General features: G+C 38.4%; 1 protein-coding gene across 6 annotated transcripts in view; it reads right to left on the minus strand.

Moving 5' to 3' along the window:
* Positions 1–1,441: 1,441 nt before the first annotated feature.
* Positions 1,442–27,499, minus strand: part of adck1 (aarF domain containing kinase 1) — a 165,245-nt gene continuing 139,187 nt past the window's right edge. For 5 of the 6 annotated variants that reach the window (XM_042501497.2, XM_088087144.1, XM_088087143.1 and 2 more), the window contains 2 exons: positions 22,552–22,745; positions 1,442–2,139 (listed from right to left, as the gene is read on the minus strand). In XM_042501497.2, coding sequence (XP_042357431.1) covers positions 1,956–2,139; positions 22,552–22,745 — 378 coding nt within the window. In that variant the 3' untranslated portion in view covers positions 1,442–1,955. Of the gene's footprint in view, positions 2,140–18,374; positions 18,452–22,551; positions 22,746–27,499 lie in introns of all 6 variants that reach the window. The other variant, XM_088087142.1, reaches the window with a different exon arrangement.

Genomic DNA, 27,499 nt, shown 5'->3' on the forward strand with positions numbered 1-27,499 from the left:
TCTCCTCCTGCCAGGATAAATTTATCTCCTTGATGCCCATGAACAGAGTGGCAAGGCAAAACTGGAGAAAACAGCTCAGTCTCAGCATCTTGTCCACACATTCTATTAATGCATAATCGCAACATCATTCTGTGTAAAACTTGGTCAGAAGACGAGCAGCCAGTTGCAAGGCAGCAGCTAAAAAGCTTATTGTTTCTGTCTGGAAGTCAGGCAATAATTAGGATTTTTCACTCATTCTGTGAGCAACTCGGATCTGATTTTACGCTGTACATGGCATGATTCTGCAGAGAAAAAGGCACAGTAAAAAGAACTGGTTTCCTCACTAAGTAGGTATGCATCCTGTCTGTAACAACTCACTGTGGCTGCTGCTGACAAGTTCCATTACTCATTATTCATTATTTTGAGCTGATCTGCTGTAAAAAAAAAAAAAAATAATAAAAAATGCTGAAAATGACTGTGAAAGTAGCAGTAGAACTAATCTCACCAACAAACACATTGCATTTCCTGTGACTACCTCATAATAAAAGTCAACCCATGTTTTACCAGTTAAATACTTTCAATGTGAAGTTGCAACTACAAGAAATGTTTGTATGCATCAGCAGTAAACTTACTGCTATGCAAGAGTTCCCCCGACACAGTTCATAAAACTGCAAATATATCTAAAAGGCAGTACTTTAATCAGTGGTCGTCGTGGGCTATCACGTTTGTGTTAACTCATCTGTGGGCAGATAGTATCTTAACAAGCATTTATTGAAATGAAAATGTTTGAGATGTATACTTTATGTCCTATCATCTGGATGGAAATTGAGAGAAAAATCTTTAATGTTTGCCAGCTGCGGGGCAACAGCTAAAAAGCTTTGACATGCTGTCTCAACCCTCTCCATCATCGTAACTTCCACAAATGGAAGGCTGTCCGATAGGTCATTAGCTACTTTTCCACTCTTTACTTTGCACTCTTTACTTTGGTAGCAGACCAAAGACATCACAGAAAGTGTTTTTATGTGAAATATTCATATTACTGTTTCATGTCATACCATGGGATGTATTTGAGTTCATAACCAGCTTCATAGTACCGGCTATGCAGAGCCAGCGTCAGTGAATTCTTTTGACATTATGCCCAACTACCCTTAACACTGCTTTCTAATGTGGCCAACCTTGAAATAATATTGCAGGTAGGCCTATAGCTAATGGACACTTTTTTTAAGTGACTGACAGGATGATTCCAGGCAGCGCCGACCAAACAAGCACACTTATATAACATGCCCTCTAATTTGTCACTTTGCTATTCTGTACTCATCCCTTTTTGAAAGCAACACGACATGCTATCAAGCAACAGACTTTTGACTACAAGTATCAAGTTAAACCTCCAATGGTAATGAAAGGGCTAATTAGCTGCCCACTATAAATGCAAAATAAAAAAATAAGAGACTTAGCCAGAGAGTGGTGACAATTTCTGATCAGTGCTTAAGTGAATAATACATATCACGAATAATATGACAGGAACACAAACAATTAGTTATGACAATAAACAGACTTAAACCATTTGTGTTCAGTGCATTCTGCATCACCAAATTCTGTGACTTGATGCAAAGGTCATTCTGAGGTATTTTGTTGAGTCCAACATCAGCTCTAGCTATAACACAGGTTGTCAGGTATGGCAAGTGAGCACAGTAACTGTATACAGTAAATAAGAAAATTATTCCAGACAATTTAAAGTTTATGGGAAAAATCATCGGGAAATAATGGCCTTGAATTAGGCAAGAGTAAAATAAAAAATAAAGAGTTATCAACACTGCTGACTGGACAGTACAGTTAATTTTAAAAAAATTGTGAGAACTGTGTGTGTGTGTGTGTGCATGCGTGCGTGTGTGCGCATGCGTGTTAACACATATTCAAAATGTGTCAACATGCAATGTATTTTAAACCTATTGAGGGCCAGTAGTTGCAGCCTGTTATTAATGTCCTCCTGTGATGTCCAGATTTGGCAAAAATGCCAGCAGAGCAGTGAGCCAGTGTCCCAACATGGAGCTCCTCACCCACAGAAACAGCTGGTACATATTGAGTCTCCACAGGTTGAGAGATTCTGCCAGTGTGATCTGCAGTTGCTTCCTCCTGGATTGAGCCTTACTTCTCTTGTGCCTGTCGGACAGAGTAACACAGAAAGGAAAGGCTCAAAGGTTGGGAAAACAACAATTTTCTAATGATCCCTAGGTCAAGACACACTCCACAACTTCAGTATGACAAGGATGCATGGTCATCAGTTTGAACAAATCAATTTTTCCAAATTGAAAAAGCTGAGAAGGCGTGGATAAGACTTTTGGAGTGTGAAATAAATACATCTTAAGATGTTATAGAAAATGCATTTTGAAAATGCAGACACAGAATTGATCAAGAGCAAAAATTCCCAAAGGTGTGTATTATTTAAATCCTTTGTACTTAGGCGTGGAAGCATCAATAGGATATTCTGCAACTATTACAATCAATCCAATGTTTGTCTTCTATAGATAAGATGTTTATAAAAATACTCACTGATAAAAGGGGGACTGCAAACTGCAGAGGGTTTGTCCTCTGGGAACACAGATATGTTCTGTATATTTCAGTAGAGCAAAAGTCAGCGAGCCGCTGAAATAGTAGGATTCATCCTCTCAGGAACAAGAACACCAATAGTAATTCTATGCCTATATAGCTATCAGTTTAAAACCATGCTGAGAGCATGTGTCTAGACATGGCCATGTCAGTCTAACCCTTTTGAAATGTTATACTGGCATTCACAGTGCCAAGGGGATATGGCCCTCTGACTTTGGTGATCCTTGAGTTTTCCTCTAGCACCAACCACAGGTTCATATATATATACATCTGAATGCTTTGGGGCGCCTGGTGGCTCAGTGGATAGAGTGGTGCCCCATGTGCAGAGGCTGTGTCCTCGCTGCAGATGCCACAGGTTCAAATTTGGCCTCGGCCCTTTGCTGCATGTCTCCCCCTTTCTCTCTCTCCCCCTTTAACGCTCACACTGTCCTGTAAATTAAATGCAATAAAAGTCAAAAAAATTATCTTTAAAAAAATATAAAAAATAAAAATACACCTGAATGCTGTTTGTTCACTTCAGCTCAGCATTCAGCACAATCTCTCCCATGAAGCTGACTGAAAAATTGAACACTCTGGACTTCAGTGTGTGCTCAGCCCCCTCCTGTTCACACCGTACACCCATGACTGCACTCCCAGACAACAGGAGAACTGTATTGTGAAGTATGCGGATGACACTACCATCATCATGCTACAACAAGGAGAGTTCATACTGGGAGGAAATCAACAATCTTGCAGAGTGGTGCGCAAAGAACAACCTACTGCTCAATATCAGTAAAACCAAGGACATGATTGTTGACACACACCCCTGTCTATATCAGTGGAGCTGAGGTGGAGCAGGTGAACAGCTATAGGTTCCTTGGAATTACTATCACTGAGACTCTATCTTGGTCATCACACATCACCACTCAGGTTAAAAAAGCACAGAAAAAAGGCTCTACTTTCTACAGAAACTTAGGAAGGCTAAATTCAAGAGCAAGATCTAGTTAACTTCTACAGAGGAGCAACAGAAAGCATATTGACTGGAAACATCATGAACTGGCATGGTTTGTGCATGGCCCAGGACAGGAAGGCTCCACAGCAGATGATTAAAACTGCCCAGAACATCACTGGTTCCCATCTACAGAGCATCAGTGACCTCGGTGAAGTGAGGCGTCTGCACAGAGCCCAACGGATACTGAAAGACAGCAGCCATCCCAGCCACAGTCTATTGACCCTGCTGCCATCTAGAAAAAGATACAGAAGTATCCACTGCCGAACCACCAGACTAAGGAGCAGCTTCTTTCCTCAGGCTGTGAGACTCCTCAACTCCTCCTTTGACACCAAAAAGATGTAGCAGGATTTAGGGTCAACTTTGATTTAATGTCTTCTTAAACCAATTTAATAAAAATGACAAATAAATCTACCTTTTACCTTGTACCTTGTATTTTTGGTTTGCAGTGAAAGTCTCAGTAAATAATAATTTGCCACAAAATTGGGTTTAAAGACATGGAGGGTCCTTTCTGGATACGTTGTAATTACATACCACCATCATCAGGTCAAGCTTTTTTTGATGTGGTGAGGATGATCCAACAATGTAAAGTGATGTGGTTCACTGAAGAAAAAAACAACAACACACAAGTTTCTTATATTTTTTTTGTATATTTTTTCTAAAATTTGTGTTTTTTTCTCGCAAATGTATGACTTAAAAATCTCACAGAATATCCAGGTTGTTATCTCGTGAATTTGCAACTTTATTCATAGAAATTCTGTGGGTTTTTTCTTTTTCCCTGTCCCCAAGCTCTGTATTTTATTTATTTATTTTTACCTACAATGGTCCTGATACACCAGCATATGATACAGACTGAGTCAATGAGGAAACAAACAATATGTCCTGCTCTGTAAGAGGGATGAAGAGAAACTCCGGATTTGTGGAAGAAAATCTGCCAGCAAGCAGGTTAGGTTTGAATGCCACATTTTTTTTCATAGAATAGCATACAGGTAGATTAATGGTTATAATGTGGGAAATAAGAACATAAATAAATCTACTTTGAAGAATATTTGTTTAATATTATTAATTGTTGACACTGAATCTCCAGTTTTTCCTAATAAACAAATGCATATGGCGAATTATGCAGGATGACATTAAACGTTCCTGTGCGACTAAGTAGGCTAGGCTGTCAGAAACTGGTGGTCGAATAGGCTTACTTAATCTATCACTCTCTTTCACTTTTCATTTTTCCTCCTGTATAGTCCCATGTATTGTAACATCCCATGCAGTATCACAGTATCGCAGACCATTCTCAATAACAGCAGGATCTTGCATTGTCTTGACATAAGGATGAAGTACAGCTTAATCATGTCCATCATGAAATTAAAACTGTGTGACTGCCATAGGCAAATTTGCAAATCCCAGGAAAGTGAAGAAATGACCCACCATACTCTCCCTGTAAATCTCTCCTATGTAAGAGGACATTAATATCTGTTAGATTTCTGAACAACTTGTCTAAAAATGTTGCATTTCACTGGTAAAATGTATGAAACATATCAAATGCAGTATAATTATCTCTCCTGTTACACAAAATAGTGGGCACATGAAATTCCCTATGGTAATTCTTGACCTAAATCTGCTCTTTTTGTTTTTCCACACAAGGTTGTATGAAGAATGAATCAAGAGCCAAGTCCTCCATCATGCATGACTGACCATCCTGGCCTCAAACCAAATTGAATGTCCACAAAACATCCACAGCACACACAGAGCAGACTGTGGATGTGTGAGGAGAACAGAGGAAGAGTATGTTTTTCTTGTCATAAAGGTTGTGTGGTACTACGTGGAATAATTCATTTTCCTGTACAAACACATGATCCCCAATGTCAATACAAAAAAAATCACACCAATCAAGAAAAAAAAAATTATTTATGATATAATGTGCACTTTATCCATAAGAACAATGAAAAAGAAAAAAAAATAAACAAATGTGGTCAATAGTTGTGTTCTTTTGAACTTTCTCAAGCAGTGGTGAGCAAGTAAATTTTGAAATGTAATGCATTACATATTACTGTTAATTGTCATTTTAAAGGGAAATTTCTTTGCAATATTACTTCCTGTGCAGAGTAATGCATAACATTACTTTTGCATTACTTTCACCAAAACAACAGCAGAAGTCCACCAAGGTGTAAAAAAATGTCACAGGGTCAAAAAATGCTGAGAAAATATCAATACTTTCTATCAGGTGGTAATGCGTTACTGGATGCAGTAGTATTACCACAAATCTGTTCTACAGTTAAATTACTCAATTACTGCTTAAAAGTAATGTATTACTCTAACACGTCAATTTTAATGCCCCCCCAAAAAAAAAAACAAACAAAAAACACTGTTCATAGGTCATACTTGTCTTTATCTGTGAATTGGATTGAACTGGATTCAGCAAAATCCATAGAACAGAAGACTTATTGTTTTGTATAATGATGATGTCCTCTCTGTGTTGTATGCCAGATATGATGTCTTGTCTTGAAATGACCTCTTCCTTTTTTTAACTAATGGGATTGTCCCTTAGTTAAAAAATATATGTACTGTCTTCTACTAAATTAACAAAGATGCAATTTTTCATGTTTTTTGTTCACAAAACTGTTAGAACTGTTAAAATTCTGTCCTGCTAAAACTGTGGAGGAGGATATATCCCTGTTTTCCATATGCAAACCTATGCAGCTTTTTGTGTTACAGATCATGGAGAGCTAAAGCATACGTACAATCTTTGGACTATGGGTGGAAATGAACGAAGCCACAAGAACAACAAACTGCACACAGACAGGCTCTGGTAGGCTGACATATAATCACCTTTATCAACTTTATCTTGCATTCAGAAACATCAGGAACATAAGATATAAAAGTGCTACATGCCTATCAGGGGTTTGTGTTGACTGCTGACAGCATATGAGCATAGTAGAAAAGGTCCTCCTGGCTGCCAGTTCCACTTTATCAGCTGAAACTGCAAGGGCCTTAACCAGGCTGTAAAAAGTTATCTCCCACCATCAGAACCTCAACGTGAATATTGCATTTCTCCAGGAAAGGCATTTAAAGATCTCAGACAACCTAAAACTTAAAACTCAGTGGATGGGTGAGGTGTATTATTCCCAATTCAACGAAAAGGTTTGGGGTGCAGTCATACTTATTTACAGATCTACAAACTTTGTTGTTTGTCAGGTTAGTGCAGACCGCAATGGTTGATACAATATGGTATCTGGCTCACTGTATAATGCTCCTTTAACTCTTGTCAACATTTATGCACCGAACTGGTCTGACTGTAAATTTTTAATGAACTTTTCTTATCTTTACCTTGTATTGAGGGTTACCACTTGATAATAGGAAGGAGACATGAATTGCGTTTTAGACTCTAAGTTCGACCCCAGCTGCCAAAATGTGCTCTGGCACTCCAGTCACATTTGGAAACACTTGGAGCAGTGGATGTATGGCGACTCCTCTTGCCATTAACCAGGCAGTACTCTTTCTTTTCCCCTGTGCCGCAGTCCTACTCTGCATTGATTACTTTTTATATTCATCTGTTCAGTCAGTTTATTATATTGACAAACGTCTTCTCCTGATGGTTAAAACTTGCACATACACTTCTATAGTCATATTAGATCATTGCCCTGTGCTCTTTGAGCTGCATCTTAAAACTCATCTTTCTTCAATTATCTACTGTCAGATGAAGCCTTTGCTAAATATATTTAATCTAAAATTGATTTATTCCTGGAAATTAATGTACATAAAGATGTAAGATGGAGTACTATTTGGCAAAGTCTGAAAGCACATATTCGTGGAAAAATAATCTCTTACAGCTCCTTCAAGAACAAACAAAGAAGAACACGCTTGCTAGAGTTGTCTGATATGATTTTAAACCTAGATCAGCAACACTGACAGAATTGAATCTTATTTCTAAAAAACTGACTGAACAGATGATTTTGAAATCTAAAAGGCTGAGTTGTGAGCATGGCGAAAGAGCATCTAGAATCCTTGCTCACCAGTTGCAGCACTCAGAAAATTTGCAATTAATATCCCAAATTAGAAATGAATCTGGCCACCTGACTCATGACTGGGGATGAGTGAGTACACCACTATCAATATCTGTATCTCGTGGATGTAGGCAGGGCCTCATTCATTCCTAAGAGAGCTGCTCAGTGGCGCATGAAGCAGAAAAAACTCTTTTTCTGGGTTTAGAAAAGTGTAAAATACCCGGATCTACTGGCCCAAAGAGCATGCGTAGAAGTGCTTAACGACAGCCGAAAGCGGTCGAGTGCGGCCGAGTGTACCCGAGCATTGACTCCGACTCACTGGCTCGCTCACACAAGTTACCTGAGTCGAGTGCTCGAAGCGAACAGCGTTCATTCACGAGCATTCCTCTCGTAGTAGCTTAGCTTATTAGCAACAGCCGCTAGTCGGCGATATAACGACAGCGGTGCTGTCAGTTTTAATATTTACGTGATAATCAAATAATGGTATATTTATCTCTCTCTCTCTCTACACACACACACACACACACACACACACATACACAAATATACATACAACTTATCAGGGAATCATATTGTAATCACGAGTGGAGAAATAAAAAAAAAAATCCATCAAAATCAAAAAGTGTTGTGCCCACAAAAATATAATACAAGGCGGTGCCTTGTAATATTGCCCCGTGTATTAATACACAGCTAAACTTTAAGTAAATATTACGTTCAGTACCTTTTAGTAACTGTCACTAGTGCTCCGCACTGCTCACTGATAATCGGTAGTTTGAATACAGACCGTAGACTGTATATACGGTCTCTGATACAGACACGGTAAGACGTCCATATTACAGCTTTACAGCCAACAGCATATGGATGTGTTGTAAAATGGTAAAAATTATGAATTATGATTCAAAAATATCCATTACTACGGCCGGCACAGGGACTCTGAGAGTTACATGCGCGTTCACGTGGTAGAGTCCCACGGGGCCCATGTGCATTCATTTTATGACTGGAGAAATACCGAATTCCAAATCTTGATTCGGAAAATTGCACATTTTACATCTTTAGGACTTCATATTTTTAATAATGGCTATAAAAAAATGCATTCTGAAAAGTCAACATGTCTTAAGAATAATTATCCAGTGATTTAAGGAGGTCTCTTTCCCAATATTAAGCAAATGGGGAAAAGTCTTTCTGGGCCAGTGTGCATCACGTGACGCTGTACTTCCACTTTTTTCAGAGGGTGGCGCACTTCCTGGAGGCTTGCTGTATCTGTATCTGAGTGGGAGGGGGTTATACCGGAATTTGGTGCTACTTAATCGGAAATGGGCGGGGCTTGGCCGGAAGATGTTATTTTAAGCCTGAAATTGATAAAGGTTGATCAGAAATTGCCATATTTATTGTTTATTAGAAAACAATATACAGAACAGCCTAAGAATTGAGCTTCAGATCAATGTTTTTGATCACAATGGCAAGAACTATTTACAGAACAAGTTTTTATAAACATAGAACATGAATAAACTTAAGTGCAGAGTGGTGAGGTAATGAGTCCTAAAACACGGAAATCCGTTAGCCTTTAGCACCTCCGGTTCCCTCGTCTTAAAGTCGATTGGTTTTGTGAATGGGCTATCAGTAAAATACCTTAAATAAGGTCTGTGGTTAACACAGGCTAATTATATTTAGACATTTTGTTCTGCAATATAAAATACAGCCGCTTAAACCTGATTTTTGAACTTTTAAGGTTTTACTCGTCTTAAAAAAAGGCAATTGCTAACAATTGGATAATTGGGACTACAATGTTTGTTGGAGATGTTATGTCATCACACCGGGTACAGAAACTCATTAAACCCACTTGTCCGCCTTTACAGCTTTACAGACTCGCACTCAAACTTGTAGATTTATCTGTTTATAATATCTTTCGATCGTGTTTTAACGTTTTTTTTACATTGTTTGTAGTTGTGACATTTAGTTGTGTGACTGCAATGTAGTTCATGTATAGCCTAACAATAGCTTTTTGCTTCTGGCGATTTCATTCACTATTCAAAACACACAAAAGTAGTGTTCATCTGTGAAGATTCTCATGCTAAACAAAATGTGTAAGTCTTACAAACTTGTGTTCGTCACAGAGCTTATTTTTGCTGATAACCAAAAATCCCATTCAAAAATCCCATAAGGTTTTTGACAAGGGAACCAGTGCGTTGCTTACTTCCTGGTTGGCCAACAAAAATACGTCATCCCTTCACCACTCTATAAATACAACACATACAGTAGGCAATTATGAACTACTAAGTAAAATGTATGATCAAGAGTTTTCATACTCAACAAAACTTTTTTTTTTTTTTTGTTGTTTTTTTTAATTTATTTATTTATTTATTTTTAATACCAAGTGCTCTTGTCAGGTTTTTTTTGTATTTCCACACAAAGTTAAACATAACTGATTGTAGTTGATTATGGTTTGTGTGTGTGTGTGTGTGTGTGTGTGTGTGTGTGTGTGTGTGTGTGTGTGTTTGTGCGTGAGTGAGAGAGAGAGAAAGAGGGAAGGGGAAAGACAGTGTGTGTGTGTGTGCGTGTGTGTGTCTGTGTGTGTGGTCTAACACGTAGGCTATGTAAAGCTTAGGTATAAAAATGCCTCTATATATTCAAAGCTTAATTTGTAATATATATACCACCAAGGTAAGAGCAAGCAGATGATACAAAAACCCGACTGGTGTAAAGGCAGCGAGCGACGTGACGCGAGCCGCATTCAGCCCTGTCTTGTCAAAAGCACCGCGTCCGTTACGAATCAAGTTTTTTTCACCAAGTAACTCTACTGACAATAAATACCGAGGTAGGAGCGTGCTGAAGAAAACCTAATGGGATTCTATAGTCATATTAGAGACGTTGTCTCTGTGTTGTGTGTGTAAGTAGAGCAGTGAAGGAAGAATGGAGGAGTGCAGTGAGTAGGGGAGGGGCGCTGTGTGTGACTGGCCTATCATAGAACGTGGACACAGTCAGCTACCCAATGAGGATTGTCCTTCATCACAAGCACAGATATCGATTCAATTTACTCGTATGATACTCGTGCTCATCAAAAATGCTTTATCCACCGGTTGAAACGAGTATCCGGCTCAACCCTACTCCTGTCTTTGGTGAAATCGACAAAACATTTTGTAATTTTTATTGTAAACTATGAATCCGAAGGCTGTCAGAATACAGAGCTACTTGATAATTTTTTGATGGAATTTATATCCCTAACATCAGTAATGAGGCTAGGAAACAACTACACAACAACAAACAAATTTCAGCAACTGAAATTGAAAATGCAATTAAAATAATGCAAGTAGGCAAATTTCCAGAGCCAGATGGCCTCCCAGTTGAGTTTTATAGAACCTTCAGCAAAAATCTCACTCCTGTTCTAAAAGTAATGTATGATGAATCCTTAATTTCCAGTGCGCTGCCTCCGACCCGAAATGAAGCTACGGTATCCTTGTTACTGAAGCCAAACAAAGAACCATTAGAACCTTCATCATACTGCCAAATCTCGGTATTAAATGTAGATTTCGAAATATTATCCAAATGCCTTGCTAAACGCCTAGAAAAACTGTTACCCATATTAATATCACAAGATCAAACTGGATTTCTTAAAAGTAGGTTTTTTTTTTTATGTACAAAGACTGTTTCACATTTTATATACTCCCACCCCCTCCCAGCCTGAAATCATGTTTCCCTTGATGCTGAAAAAGCTTTTGACTGGGTAGAATGGAATTACTTACACTACACTCTTACTAAATTAGGATTAGGTGAAAACTACACATCACAGATAAAATTATTATACTTGTCCCCAACGACACAAGTGCAGACCAACAAGGACAAGTCTAATAATTTCCCACTTCACTGCAGTACAGTTTTGACCAGGGTCCACTCATCTATTTGCGCTTGACACGGACTCATATAGTTTAAAATTCACCATCAACTTCACCACAGTGTAATTATCCAAGATCTCTACTAATGTAAATCTCATGTGTGTTAGATGAAAAAATCAAATAGTGTCTCTTGTCCACACTTTTTGGACCTGCCCTCGACTTAGCAAATACTGGGGAGATCTGTTCAAAACCTAACCTAACCTTCCAAAGTATAAATTAAAGGCTACCGCCTTTGCATATCTGATTGCTAGATGTTTAATTCTTCTTTAGTGGAAGCATGAGACACCACCTACCCACACTCACTGGATCAGAGATGTAATGCAGCTTTTGCAACTTGAGAAAGTCAGGTCCACTTTGAGAGGATCTTCTGACAAATGCTATAAGACCTGATTCATCTCGCATGTTGAGAACTGTAAACTGGATGTGACACAATAACCAAGTATGGACTTGAGTGTTGTTGGACTGTGCAACAAAATGTTTCTGTTTCACTTTGCTTCTCCTGCTCCTTTTATTTCATATTATTAAGGTAATTTAATTTATCCTACGGAAGCCCTAAGCCTACGGAAGCCCTAAGCAGACGTGTTTTTTTTTTTTTTTACAAGCCGTTTTCTCGATATAACGAGATATTATCTCGTTATAACGAGATATTATCTCGTTGTCTCGAGAAAACGAACTTTGTTTTCCTGAGATATTAAGTCGTTATCTCGAGAAAACGAACTTTGTTTTTTGGTTTGTTTTTTTAAACTTTATTGAATGAACGTCAGAAGAAGAAGTGGTGGGTGGATGATGTGACAGCAGGTGCCGTGCGGTGTTCAGCGCGGACAAATGCGTGCAGGTTCTCGCCCCTGCATGTACCAAAAAGCACCGGAGCAACAGTATAATAATCTAGTTATGATTACTGATGAATTTGGGTGATGTGTTCCTGTAATAATCATCTTACCACAAGAGAGGGGACAGCACACATGTGCACAGCACAGCACACAGGAACTGATCTGATCTCATCTGATCCTGCTCCTGCTCCTGCTATTCTTTTAAAAGTGTTTTAATTTAACTCAAGATCTTAAAAATTTTTAAACAACTTAATTTAAGACGCTACTTTTTACGTTACATCAAGTGAAAAGAGGTGGATGACCTTCTGATGCAGTGATTTTTGGTGGATCTCCTCTCGGCCTACTACACTTGCTGAATCTCAAGCCTGTGTTGTGGACCTCATTACACCATGCCACCTAAGGCCCAAAACAATGGAGAAGAGGCTGTGTCGCTTTCTCAGGTACGAGATCTACTGAATCAACAGAAGGATTGGTTCATGCAACTTTTACAGCAGCAGGAAAGTCATTTCAAGACGGTTGTGGATATACTGGTGAATAATGTGAACAAACGGATTGATCAACTGACCAAAGACACACAGGAACTGAAATGCAGCCTGCAATTTTCTCAGAGAGATATTGAAGATCTTATAAAGAATAATGAGAGGATTGAGTTGGAGAGTAAATCTGCCCGTACTGACATCAAGACTATGTGTGAGACCATGATAAAAATAACTGATAAAGCTGAATATCTGGAGGGTCAATCAAAAAGGAACAACGTTGTTGTGGACGGCATTCCTGAGACACAAAATGAGAGCTGGAAGGAGACTGAGGACAAAGTCAGGAGTGTGATCACTGAGAAACTTCATCTGGACTGTAGTCGGATGGAGATTGAACGTGCACACAGGTCTGGCAATCCATCTGGCTACTCTGGTAAGAGGCCTAGGCCTATTGTGATTAAATTTCTCAGTCATAAAGATAAAATAGCTGTGCTGGGAAAAGCCAAGGAACTCAAAGGCACCAGTATCTACATGAATGAAGATTATTCTGAGGGTGTCAAACAAAAGCGCAGGGAACTTATCCCTGCCATGAAAGCGGCCAGAGAAAGAGGTGATATAGCCTATATTCGATATGACAAGCTCATTGTTCATCCCCCTACCCAGAAGCAAGGGAATGGAGTTAGAGCCTAGTTTTCTGTCCTGTTTGTTTGTTTGCTTGTTCATTTTTGACTGTTTTATTTTAGATTACTATGGATTGTACCAAACCATTGACAAGATAATCTCACTATGAACTTACCTAAAGGTTTAATTCTAGCTCATTTAAACATTTGCAGTTTGAGGAATAAAATACATGAACTTGAAACACTTCTAAAAAACAACTCGATTCATATTATGGCTGTAACTGAAACACATCTTGATGGTTCATTTGATGATTCTCTAATATCTATTGATGGTTTTTCTGCATTTCGCAAGGACAGAAACAGGTTCGGTGGAGGCATAGCAATTTACATACAGAATCACCTACCAGTAAAGCTTAGATATGACTTAATGAACAAAAATATTGAAGCTCTCTGGATACAAGTGCATTTACCACATATTAAACCAATAGTGGTTGGCTGCTGCTATAAGCCTCCGGATACCAACATGGAATATCTGAATGACATTTGCATAATGATTGATAGAGTGACTGATGAAAACAAAGAAACATACTTGTTGGGTGATTTTAATGTAAATTGGCTGTCAGACAATTGCTCCATGAAGAACAGATTACTGTTTATGTCCAGAACTTGCAATTTAACACAAATAGTGTCTGTACCTACAAGGGTGAGTGTTAGTAAGGAAGGTGTTTTATCAGCCTCTTGTATAGATCACATATATACTAATGTGCCTAACATATGTTCAAAAGCAGTGTCCTTCCCAGTTGGTTGTAGTGACCACAATCTGATAGGGGTGTCTAGAAGATCCAAAGTACCTAAAGCCAGAATGAAAATAATTAGTGCTAGGTCTTATAAAAATTTTTGTGAGGATGCCTTTCTGGAAGACATAAAAAAGGCGAAGTGGTCTAATGTTAGAGATGAATCTGACCCGGAAATTGCTTTGAAAATTTTCATGGAATATTTTGAGAACATAGCTAATACACATGCACCAATAAGGAAATTTACTGTAAGATCTAATGGTGCTCCCTGGATAGATAAGGATTTGACTATTTTAATGAAACAAAGAGACCAAGCAAAAAAGACTTATATGGCCTCTAGCTCAGTGAGTGACAAAAAAGAATATTGTACTCTACGAAATCGAGTTACTAAGATGAACAGAGAGAAAAAGAAGATGTACTATCAACAACGAATAAAGGGGGTCCAACATGATGGCAAAAAGCTGTGGAATGTGTTAAACAATATAATGGGTAGACAGTCCAAGGGGAATTTATCCTACATTCAATCTGATGGAGTGTTTATAACCAAACCATTGGAAATGGCCAATTATTTCAATAACTACTTTGTTGAAAAAGTTAATAAACTACAGCATAAAATGGATATGGAGTATAATTGTAAATCATGTACTTTAATTGATAATCACATTATGAGAAATAAAAATTGTAAGTTTGAGTTCAAATTGGTGAAAATAGAGGAGGTTGAGAATTTGTTAAGGACCATTTCTGTGGAAAATTGTGCTGGTACGGACTGTCTTGATGGTAAATTATTAAGAACAGCTGCCATTCACATATCTAATACTGTATGTCACTTATTCAATGTCTGTCTGTTGAGTGGAATTTGTCCAAATCTCTGGAAAGAAGGTAAAATACTGCCAATAATAAAAGACTCTAAATTCCCTATGGATGGTCAGAATAGCAGACCAATTACGATCTTATCAATTCTAAGTAAACTGCTTGAAAAGATTGTATTCAAACAGATTCAAGATTATTTTACGTCAAATAATTTGATGGATAATTCGCAACATGGCTATAGAGTTGGACATTCCACATGTACAGCACTAGTTAAAATGACTGATGACTGGCTTATGGGAATTGACAAGAGCTTGCTATCAGGTGCAATTTTATTGGATTTTACTTCTGCTTTTGATCTAATAGATCATGAATTGCTGATTGATAAACTGAGATGTTATGGTTTTGGTTTAATGGCTGTCTCATGGTTTGAAAGCTATTTAGATAACAGAAGTCAACGTGTATATTTAAATAGTACACTTTCCAACAGCAAAATCTTAAGCTGTGGGGTGCCGCAAGGCAGTTGTTTGGGTCCTCTTTTATTTTCTATTTTCATAAATGATCTTTCACTTGTAATTAAAAAATCCAATTTGGTATTATATGCTGATGACAGTACACTATATTTCTCTGCACCTACAATAAGTGAAGTCAATTCTGTCCTTTCAAGGGACTTGAATGCAGTGTCTGATTGGGTTACAAGTAATAGACTGGTTCTGAATATTTTAAAAACTAAAAGTATTGTTTTTGGTACACATCATAGTCTAGCTAAAAATCCTACACTTGACCTACAAATCTCAGGACAATCTATCAAACAAGATGATAAAGTCAGGCTTTTGGGAATTATCATTAGTAACACACTTTCGTGGTCTGACCATATTAATCAGATTGTCACCAAGATGGGTAGAAGTATTGCTGCTGTTAGGAAATGTGCTCATTATTTAACTCCTGAAATTCGTAGACAGGTAGTACAGACACTGGTGTTATGTCACCTTGATTATTGTTCAGTTATCTGGGTGTCTGCACCCAAGTCTGAGCTGATAAAATTACAAACTGCTCAAAATAGGGCAGCTAGACTTGTTCTTAATTGTTCTTATAGATGTAGCATTGACAGAATGCATTCTTGTCTTAGTTGGCTGAAGGTGAATCATAGGTTATCTACCAGTTTATTGTTATTTATTCGAAACATTATTCATAGTAGGCTCTCCACTGCCTTCTCAAATCAGATTGGTTATAATTCAGATGTTCATCATTACAGTACCAGAGCTTCAACTCAGCGTCAACTTACATTACCAAGACCTAGAACTAACTCAATGAAAAACACTGTTGTTTATAGAGCAATTTCATTATGGAACACTCTACCTTTAAATATTAGGACCATTACTAACAAAAAAGCATTCAAAAAACATGTAAATTCATTTTTTAGACTTGAGAGCTAATAGCATATCATTTTGGAAACGTTATATTTTCTTTTTTTTCTTTTTTTTTCTTCTTTTCTTCTCTTTTGATTGTATTTGAATCTGTGTATATATCGTATTTGGATTTGTATATTGTCGTGTATTGTTTGTATTGTACTTTTTAAATAGGACCCCAGGAAGACTAGCCTGGCGTTTGTGCGTCGGCTAATGGGGATCCTCAATAAACATAAACATAAACATAAACCTTGCGCATTTGTCCGCACTGAACACCGCACGGCACCTGCTGTCACATCATCCACCCGCCACTCGTACCTGAGAAAGCGACACAGCCTCTTCTCCATTGTTTTGGGCCTTAGGTGGCATGGTGTAATGAGGTCCACAACACAGGCTTGAGATTCAGCAAGTGTAGTAGGCCGAGAGGAGATCCACCAAAAATCACTGCATCAGAAGGTCATCCACCTCTTTTCACTTGATGTAACGTAAAAAGTAGCGTCTTAAATTAAGTTGTTTAAAAATTTTTAAGATCTTGAGTTAAATTAAAACACTTTTAAAAGAATAGCAGGAGCAGGAGCAGGATCAGATGAGATCAGATCAGTTCCTGTGTGCTGTGCTGTGCACATGTGTGCTGTCCCCTCTCTTGTGGTAAGATGATTATTACAGGAACACATCACCCAAATTCATCAGTAATCATAACTAGATTATTATACTGTTGCTCCGGTGCTTTTTGGTACATGCAGGGGCGAGAACCTGCACGCATTTGTCCGCGCTGAACACCGCACGGCACCTGCTGTCACATCATCCACCCACCACTTCTTCTTCTGACGTTCATTCAATAAAGTTTAAAAAAACAAACCAAAAAACAAAGTTCGTTTTCTCGAGATAACGACTTAATATCTCAGGAAAACAAAGTTCGTTTTCTCGAGATAACGAGATAATATCTCAGGAAAACAAACTCCGTTTTCTCGAGATAACGAGATAATATCTTGTTATAATGAGATAATATCTCGTTATATCGAGAAAACGGCTTGTAAAAAAAACAAAAAAAAAACACGTCCGCTTAGAGCTTCCGTATTATCCATTCATTTCATTCTTGTTTTATTTTTTGGTTTTGCTTATTTGCTTTTTCTTTGTTTTATTTATGTCCTTAATTTTCTTTTATGAGGGTAAGTGAGGGTGGTATGGGGGTATTTGATCTATTGTTTTGTTTTGTAAGTTTAGAAGATATGTTCATTGTTAGATCACTTGAGCACATTGCACTATTAAACTAAATATGTGTATCTGTTTCTTTTGTCTTAAGATAAAAAATCTGGGACATGAGGTGGGAATGAGGAGGCACTACAGTAGGTTAATATTGTATGAGAAATGCTTATCCAGACAAGCTCTACCACTGTAAGGAGTAAAGCATCAAGCAAAGCAGAGAGAGAGAGAGAGAGAGAGAGAGAGAGAGAGAGAGAGAGTGTATGTGTGTGCCCAAAGCCCTGTCCTTTAGCCATCCGCTGAGAGCTGAATGGCAGCCCACATTTCTCCTCTCTCAGTCTACAGTGGCACATTTCCCTTTTTCAAATTAGTTTTTCTTTGGAATGGCAGTTTTTTCCTGTGCACCATTTCGCTACGTATTAATCAGGTTCATAATGTCCCAGTGCAACCTCCATTCAAAATCTTTGAGGAGTTGATAAATTATACATTTTAGAAATCTAAAAACCAATCTTTCCATTTTTTCCCCCAAGTCTCTGTGCAGGACATCATGGACTTTCAAAATGGTGACCACCCATACCTTGTTTTTATCTGGATCCTGGGCTGCTCTCGAATACCTCTTTTTGCTTGAAAAGGTTCCTAAATGAGTGAGATGACCTGGAAGTATGTAAGTGGCTGCCATGATAAGAGCTTTCTCCTCATGTTAAGGAAAGGTGCATCATTGCTTCCTTCATAATCTCCTTTAGCATAGGATACACTGGAGCATACTTTACCAAAGGAAAGGAGAGAGTCTGTCCCACAATTCATTGCAGCAGCAACATTTGAAGTGACTCGCCACATTGGCTGCTCCCTGGGGAATCAGCAGTTTATTACACATTGATAGTTTGTATGAGCTGAAACAACTTTAAAACACAATCACGTCAACATGAAGCCATTTACTGATCTGTGTGCTGGTTCTTAAACTTGTATATATTCAAGCTTATAGTCAGATCTTTGCCCTGAATTTAGGCTATATATTTTTCAAAACATATTTGTTAGTGCTTCTTACATGCTCATTTTCTTATTATATTTTATTCTGTTTTATGGGTGTTTAATATTTACCATTAACAGTTTTCTTGTACATATCTTCTAGCAAAAAAATATTTCATGTGACTGTACTTCTGTAACTGGAGTGACAATAAATATCTTTATAAGATCGTAATCGAGAACAGGAGGGAATGTTTTAAGATAGACAATGTTTTTTATTCAACGTGCTTGACATATGAGAATGCTCATATGTACTGTAGTGGGTCTAACACATGGTACATATTTTACATTCTTTTATTCTTTTATTCTTTTCTTTCATAAAATCATATTTGGATTATTGTATATATATGTTGGGAATATGAGGGGAAAGGAGGGTGAGTGTGAGTGACCATCTCATGTGACAATATTACATTTAACTTCTGGGAGGTTGTATTACTTCTATTTTAATTCTCTGCTAGGTAATTATATATATATATACTGTTTAAAAATTTCTTGTCTCTCAGATTCCCCTTTGGGCATTTCTTCTTTCAAGCTTGGGTCCTCTACCAGAGGCCTGGGAGCTTGAGGGTCGCAGTATGTTTTCAGCTGTTCCTAGGACTGCACTATTCTGGACTGAGATCTCAGATGGTGTTCCTAGATTCTGTTGGAGCCACTGTCCCAGTTTTAGGGTTACTGCCTCGAGTGCTCTAATCACCACTGGTACCACTGCTGCCTTCACCTCCCACACCTTCTCTAGATCATCTTGGTATTTCTTGAGCTTCTCGTGTTCCTTCTTCCTCATGTGGCAATCATTCGGGATTGCCACATCTATCACTACTGCCTTCTTCTGTCCCATGTATATATTGATAGTGGAGGCATGACTCATAATAAAGCGGGTCGTCTTCTAATCGGAAGGTCAGCGGTTCGATTCCTGGCTCCTTCAGGCAACATGTCGAAGTGTCCCTGGGCAAGATACTGAACCCCACCAGTGATAAACCAAATGACTGTGGTGTCTTCGGAGCATTTTATAATGTTAGTATTGGTCTGGGAGGCCACACAGTAATATATGAAGAGTGTAAACAGAAGGGGGCTCCGCACACAGCCCTGGGGATCCCTGTGACAGTTCTTATGCCTGAGGTACAGTTTCCAACTCTGGCATTGTCAGATATGTCTTTGCACATTAAATGTGTGAGGGCTGTATGGATGGTGACACTGCATCATCAGTCAATCCCTCTATTGTATTTCCACAATAGAGGGAGGCTCGATGTTATATGTTATTTTTTGTGCTGTTTTTACGTTTGTTGTTTCTGTTTTCTTTTCTTTTTCTAGTTGGATATCAAAATGAGGCCATTTGTCCATTATATGGAAACATGTATTTATGTATGGATGCTTCACAATAAAGATATTTGAAACATCAGATGATAAACAAAGGGTCCAATGTGGCTTGGATGGCCTTTCTGATATGGGTCATGACTATCCTTCCAAAACACTTCATCACAGTTGGGGCAGATGTAACATGATGATAGTTGTTTAAGCAGGAAACATTTTTTTTCTTTGGGAGAGGCGCAGTGATGGTGGACTGGAAGCAGGCGGGCACAGAGGCCTTAGCGAGGGACAGATTACAAATGTTTGTAGACACACCAGTTCTCCTCAGAGTCGCAGGCACCTTTGGGGATGACACCGAGAGTGGTGTGTCCTGTGTGCCCTCTATGGCCAGAATCTCTCTCAGGTGGTTTGAGGGTTAGGATTAGCCTCAAAGCGAGTATAGAACTTGCTCAGCTCACGTGGCAGTGTGAATTGGTTACTTGAAACATTAGCTCTCATCAGCTCCTGTGCTGGTAATCTATGATGTGTTGCAGACCTTGCCACATCTTGCCACAGCTTTAGTCTGCACCGTCTCTTGGCCTGACTAATTGATTTACACTGGTCATATCTAGCCTTTTTGTAGTCCACAGCATCACCTGAGACAAATGCAGTGGAGCGAACATGTACCATGGATTGTACTTCACAGTTAATCATGGTATATATATATGTATATATATATATATATATATATAAAGATTCATTTGTATATGTCTTATTTATTAACGATTCCAAAAATGTTATCAATCCCCAAGAAATTTGAACAAAAGTATACCGCCCCAATTCCAAAAAAGTTGGGAATTTGGTAAAACCAAAATAAAAACAGAATGCATGATTCAACTATCCATTTTCTAACCATATTCAGTTGAATACACTACAACAATACATTACAATAAAAATTTATGAACTGATAAACTTATTGTTTTTTGTAAATATACACTTAAGCCAGATTCACATTGGACGCGGAAGCAGTGTGTGATGACAACCTCACTGAACTACAGCATGTTTTAATGCACGTTTGTGTCAACAACTGAAGGGATTCTCTCAACAGAGATGTTGTCAGAGGACGTTTATTTTGAAACGGAAACAGGGAAGTTTGAGTAAAACAGACATATTTGTATTTCCTCATCTCTGTGACAAATAAAGACATTAAATCTGTAATAGAAAGTAATAAAGAGTCAATATAATTATCAAAACACCATTTTCACTGTCTATTTCTGCTGACAACCGCGAGCGGCACGCAAAAAAAATCAGTAGGCCACTGTTTCTCTAGATGTGCCACGGCTGGCAGGCAGCTGAGATGTGGCTGACAATGCTCTTAGTTGTCAACATGAGCGCCAAAAAAAAAAAACCAACTGGTTCTGCGACACTCACACACTGTGTGAATCTGAAATTGATGCCTGAGACACATTCTAAAAAATTTGGGTCAGGAGAAACCAAAGACTGAGAAAGTTGTGGAATGCTCACAAAGCACCTGTTTGGAACATTCCACAGGTAAACAGGTTAATTAGTAGCAGTATCATGATTGGGTATGAAAAGGACATCCTCAAAAGGCTCCGTTATCGCAAGGACAGCTGAGATTCACCACTTTGTGAAAAACTGGGCAGGCAAACAGTCCAACAGTTTAAGAACATTTGTCATTGCACAGTTGCAAGGATTTTAGGGATTTCACCATCTACAATCCACAATAGCATCAAAAGATTACGAGAGCATACATGTAAAAACAGGTTTTGGAGCATCATAAGGTGCTATCCAGACCACGTCTTTTCAAGGATGTCCCTGCTTGTTTCTAAAATCTGCAACAGAATAATAACCAAATGATGTCAAAAAAATATGCTGAGAAAAAAACTACTGACCTTACTTGTCTGTCACAAGTTAGTAGTGTCTTATGTGTTAAAACTACCAGTCGTGCTAAAGTAAGATATTTCAAAAATTTAAAGAAACTGATGAAGAGGACTATGTAACTTAGAGTGGAAAAAAAATAATAGTTCATACTTTAATCTCTTCATTTTCCAACAAAGTGATTAAGCTTCTTTTTTGTTGGCTAATCTTGAACAATCTGCTACTGCTAGATTCCAAGCTATTTTTAACCTCTTAAATTGCCGTGCAGGTCCTACTAATTCCAACGTCCACAGTTTGAAATACATAAAAACCATTGTGAGACCTACATTTTCACTTTTTCTATTTTTTGTGAAATTCTGGTGGTAAAAAAACCCAAACAAACAAAAAACACAATACATTTAAAATAGTCTGTATTCACTCGTCTTTGTGTAGCTTACAGCACCCTGCTTTTGTTCACCATATGGTTTCAGTTATGCAAATTCCACTCCCAGACAAACAAAATGCAGACTCCAAAATATAAAGTTGTGAAGCAACAGAAGGATTAACCTGTCTTTGCTTCTACAAGGCTCGGTTTAGAAAATGCCACAATATTTGTAGACTGAATGGATGGCTCACTGCATAGTGTTTCAGTGTCACTCCTGGTGTGAATTTAAATTATTTAGATAAAATGTACAAAATGTCTCATGATTACAAAATAAACAACAACAACAAAAATACCTGTATGAGTATAATATTTCTTACCTGGCAAGGGCACGTATGCAGCAGCGCGACATGTTGATAAAAGATGATGAAGAGGCTCTGGTCTGTAGGGTGGTCTCAATGCCCCTCAGTAGGTCATTGGTCTTTAACAACAGCAGCATCTGTCGAGGCACTCGATTCAACAGCTCGCTGATCTGGGGCAGGTATAGAGCTGCATTGGTCCGTATCTCAATGTCCTGCCAAGGGAGAAAGACAGGAAGACAAGCTTTCTCTTTACTGGTTAGATTATGTACAAGTCAGAGACTCCATGCACCTTCACTGATGTTAAAAACTGATTTTTACTGAATAGATCTCTTCTGGGTGGATGCACAGGGCAGGACAACATACTGTTTGCCTTTATGCTTTTTGTTACTGTGTAGTGATCAGTGTGGGGCAGTGGCAGATGAAGTACCTGAAAGCAATGCTAAAGTAAAAGTAAAAGTCACCTATTAGAATAATAGTTTATATTGTTAATATTAATAGTATCTTAAATTTACTGTGCTTATGAATCAAAAGAAAATTATGAAATTAAAAGTAATTAATTATTGAAAGTAAAAGTACAGGTAAAGGCGGGGGCCCTTCTGTGCGGAGTTTGCATGTTCTCCCCGTGTGTGCGTGGGTTCTCTCCAGGGTCGCCGGCTCCCTCCCACAGTCCAAATGCAGGCAGGTCAGGTTGATTGGTGACTCTAAATTGCCCGTAGGTGTGACTGTGTGTGTGTAAGGTTGTCTGTCTGTATGTGTCGGCCCTGCGATAGTCTGGCAACTTGTCCAGGGTGTACCCTGCCTCCGCCCGATGACAGCTGGGATTGGCTCCAACCCCCCACGACCTTTACGAGGACAAGCGGTTATGGAAAATGAATGAATGAATGAATGAGTACAGGTAAAGTCTGGAAATAAAGCAGGCGGTCAGAATTCTGAGGAATATGAAGTTTATTCTTCCTAACATGTAGGCCTACACCACCTTAAAAATGGAGCGCATGTTGTATACTCTTTGTATCCATGGCAATGGGCTACATGAAAATGTTTGAGTACAGCCTGTAGTGTTAGCAACAAAGTTTACCACAGCTTATCTACACATACTACCTTTACTGATTTGATATAATGCTGGTTGATAATCAATAAAGTATCTCTGTAATTGTGAAAATGCACTAGTAACAGCAGCAGGAAGCTCTGCAGCAACACCACAGCAACAACACTGCCTGTGTGAACACTGCAAGCATGTGAGCTGTAGCAATTCAATGAGGTAGCCATTGTGTGTGTGTGTGTGTGTGTGTGTGTGTGTGTGTGTGTGTGTGTGCGCTTTAATGCATTCATTACCTTAATAGTAATATTCCAATTTGAAATGTGTGGACGTAAGACTTAAACATCTCTCCTCTGTCTCCCACTTTTGCTGAGATGAAAGCTTTCCCATCAATTTAGGACACACACACACACACACACACACAGCATTAGGCAGACAGAGTTAAGACATTTTGAGACATGTCTTTTGCCACAGCCATTTGTCTGCTTTTCTTTGTCTCTGTTATCTCTTGTGACATTTCCTCTTTTGGTTCTTCATTGTCCTCTCTCTCTTCTTTTCCCCTCCCTGTCCACTCTCTTCTGCATGAATCATTTTTAAGTCCTGCTTTTAACAACTGATGATGCATTCCATTAGTAATAATGCAATCACATGCACTAAGGAAAACTTGAGTGCTTTTAGAGCTTTGGCTTTTTGCTGCCATTTGTTCCACATTCAGGGATAGTTATGTTTATCTTTAATAAATCTTTCTCTACTAAACATTAAAAACAAAGCAATTAGTCAAAATGTAACCAGGTGGTGTTTTGACAACACCAGCATATTCTGTCATATGCTTTCTGATCTGCTTCTGTTACTGTTAATCCAAGCACCGTTAGTATGTATTTTTATGATTATGCATCCTCCATAGTTAGTTCAAGACTACTCTACCTTAAGGAAATACCTACCCATATATGGCAAAGTCTTGGTGCCTACAAGTTATGTTTGACCATGGATACCTGAACTGGACCAGTGCCAGTGAATTAAGCAACACAAATGCATGCCTCATTCCTTAAAGGAAGTCTAGTACCTGACATGTTAGTAATTGATATCTACCATCTATGTCACAGCATTGTATAAATACTACTGCCTTTCTATGTGATCAGTGTCAGTCAGCTTTCTGTGTTCTATGTCAGTTAGTCAGCGTTTAGTCTTGATTCTGTCTGGGCTGACCCGAGCGCTCGTCTTTATTGTACTTGTCCTCATTTGTAGTCTTCATTTTAGTTTGTCTTTGTACTCATCTTCATTTATGTTGTACTTGTTTATTGTACTCATGTTGTTGCAATTGTAATTATAATTGTATACTCATACTTAAACTCATATTAAATGTGTGCTGATTGAAGCTTTAACAGGTGTCTCCATCCTTCAGAAGTCATCAAAGAAAACTCATACTATCAAGCACGATACTTCCTCCATGTTTATTTGTTGTTGAAACATTAAGGATAAAATAATTCCCGTTTCTTATGAGTGTTTTGCATTCAAAGGTCCAGTTAGTAGGATTTAGGGGGATATAATATAATAAGTATGTTTTCTTAAGAGCATAATCACCTGAAAATAAGAGATGCTGTGTCACATTACCTTAGAATAAGCTGTTCATATCTATGTAGTGGGTCCTCGATTATGGAGATCACCTTGTTACACCGCCATGATTCTACAGTAGCCTAAAATAGACAAACCAAACACTGGCTCCAGTTAGCTCAATTTGTGGTCTTGCCTTGGCCACCTTAGTTAAAAATATATCGGCAATGAACAGCACTGGAGTTTTGTTGATTTTTTATGTGAAACTGCGTTATTCAGTGTTTTACTAGTTTTAATCACCTTTTTTCTTTGTTTTGGACAGGATGCCAGAGAATTTGGCTTCGGCCAAAAAACCCCTGGATCTTAAATTACCCAAGAAAAAAGTAATGCACACATTAGCAAGGTGGACGAGTGGCCCTCATCTACATGCCACACAGCATCAGAGCTACAGAGATTTCCAACATGAAACTGCTTAATACTGTGTTTTTTTCTGGTTTAAAACCCTGGATCTGTAAGTTTTGGAGAGGAGGAGACCTTTGTGGATAATGCAGCACATGGTGAAAACCTCCTGAACAATGAACACTGAAGGAATTCAAGCTGGGAGAAGTTTTAGCTGGTTGCAGTCTGCAGTTAATGACTAGATGCCACCGAATCTCATTACCTCTTACACACTTCAGTTTTAAAGCAAATTTCCAGCAGATCAAGTATATAATCCCTCTGTTTTTGATGGATTTTTAATATAAAACATCTGCAGAGAGTGCTGTGTTTCACCAGCAATAGCTTAACACTGATAAGAGACGAGCAAAGTAGAAGCAAGTAGAATTTAGTACTTACTGAAATAAGAAATTTTGATAAGAAACAAAACCTAAGTAGCACAGTTACTATAATTACCCATTTCCAACTACTGTAGCAAATACCATACCTGTCAACATCCAAGTCATAATTATATTGAAACAAACTTTTGTCTCAAGGCTCCAACAAATGTGGCTTGTCGAAACACAAAAAACATGGGCACTCCATATCAAGTCTGTCATGATCATGCACACTATTTTTTAACCCTCACTTAAACAGTTGTCTTGAGAGGTCCAATGATATGAACCCTTGCTAGTCATAAACCTAGGAATTTATCACCACCAGCCCATCCCATAAGACATGGAAGAAGTGAGTGCTGTGGAAATGTACATTATGATCAGTTTACATTAAGCCATGATAAAGGTAACACTGTCTTCTTAACAAATATTAGTCTATGCAATTTATGTGTCTCTCAGTCCCACAAGGCCGTGTAATAAATTTGGTGCTGATGAAGTGAAAATTAAGAGAGGTCTTTTCATTTTACTGTTTTTCCCATTATGCAAATTAGCAAAAACTCCATTATAATGAACTTTTATGGTCCAGAGGTTTTTTTGTAGATCACGTTGAGCTGGATATGTGTCCAAAATTAAAAGTCAATCACATCCACTGTGTTAGGGGGATGGCCCCTCAAAATTCGCAATTTGGGGCATTAATTACAGTGCCACTATATGGCCAATCTAAGTCATATTTCTTGAGAAGCATTTGCAAATCTTTTCTAGTTATTGGGCAAAGTTTCAAGTTTCCAGCTCATTTCATCACACAACACTTTGAGCAGAGGAGCAGGTCTTAACCCTAATAAACTGGCACAAAATCAATAAGGTTCTGCCCCTAGGAATCTGAGCCCACATGAGACTGCAAGACAGACATAGCACACTAATATCAAAGAACTAACAGCAACAGAGCCCCAACATTGACCGACGCGTGACCAATAGCTTTTCTGTGGCAAGGTCTTTTAATTTAATGTTCTTTTCTGAGAGACCTGCCCCATTAATTATCGAGCAGAACATTCTCCTTCACTCTCACCCCATAACCAAAAGAAACATTCACTTTACTGACATTACCTCACACATTTGTGAGAGAAGAATGTGAATTTGTTAAGCACATTCATTTACTGCCCTGACTACAGATGCATTTGCCTTATCTGCAGAGTAAAAATGGCACCAGTGATGGCTGTTCTTATACTATATCCTGAAATTCTTTTTTCTAATGTCCTCTATATGCAATCATCCTGCCAACTCTTTTATACATTGCATTGTCTTTGCCTTTTGCAATGGCCTATTATTGCACCACTCACAATACAATATGTCCTTATTGAAGCTTTCACATGCAAATGAGAGCACTGTTGCCTTCTATGTGCCCTGCTGACAGCTGTGAATCTGCTAACCAACCTCCTATAATTGCTGCTAATTATTATTCCCCAAGCAGGACATAGCAGAGCTTTTCAGAACACGCAGCCCCCTTTAATTTGAGGAGGGGGGTTGGGGTATTATGTTGTGGGTTTAGGTCTTTACTCTGGTAACATTTGTT

The sequence above is a fragment of the Plectropomus leopardus genome, chromosome 14, assembly GCF_026936395.1.
Source record: "Plectropomus leopardus strain MGB_pleo_1.0 chromosome 14, ASM2693639v1, whole genome shotgun sequence".
NCBI lineage: Eukaryota > Metazoa > Chordata > Actinopteri > Perciformes > Serranidae > Plectropomus > Plectropomus leopardus.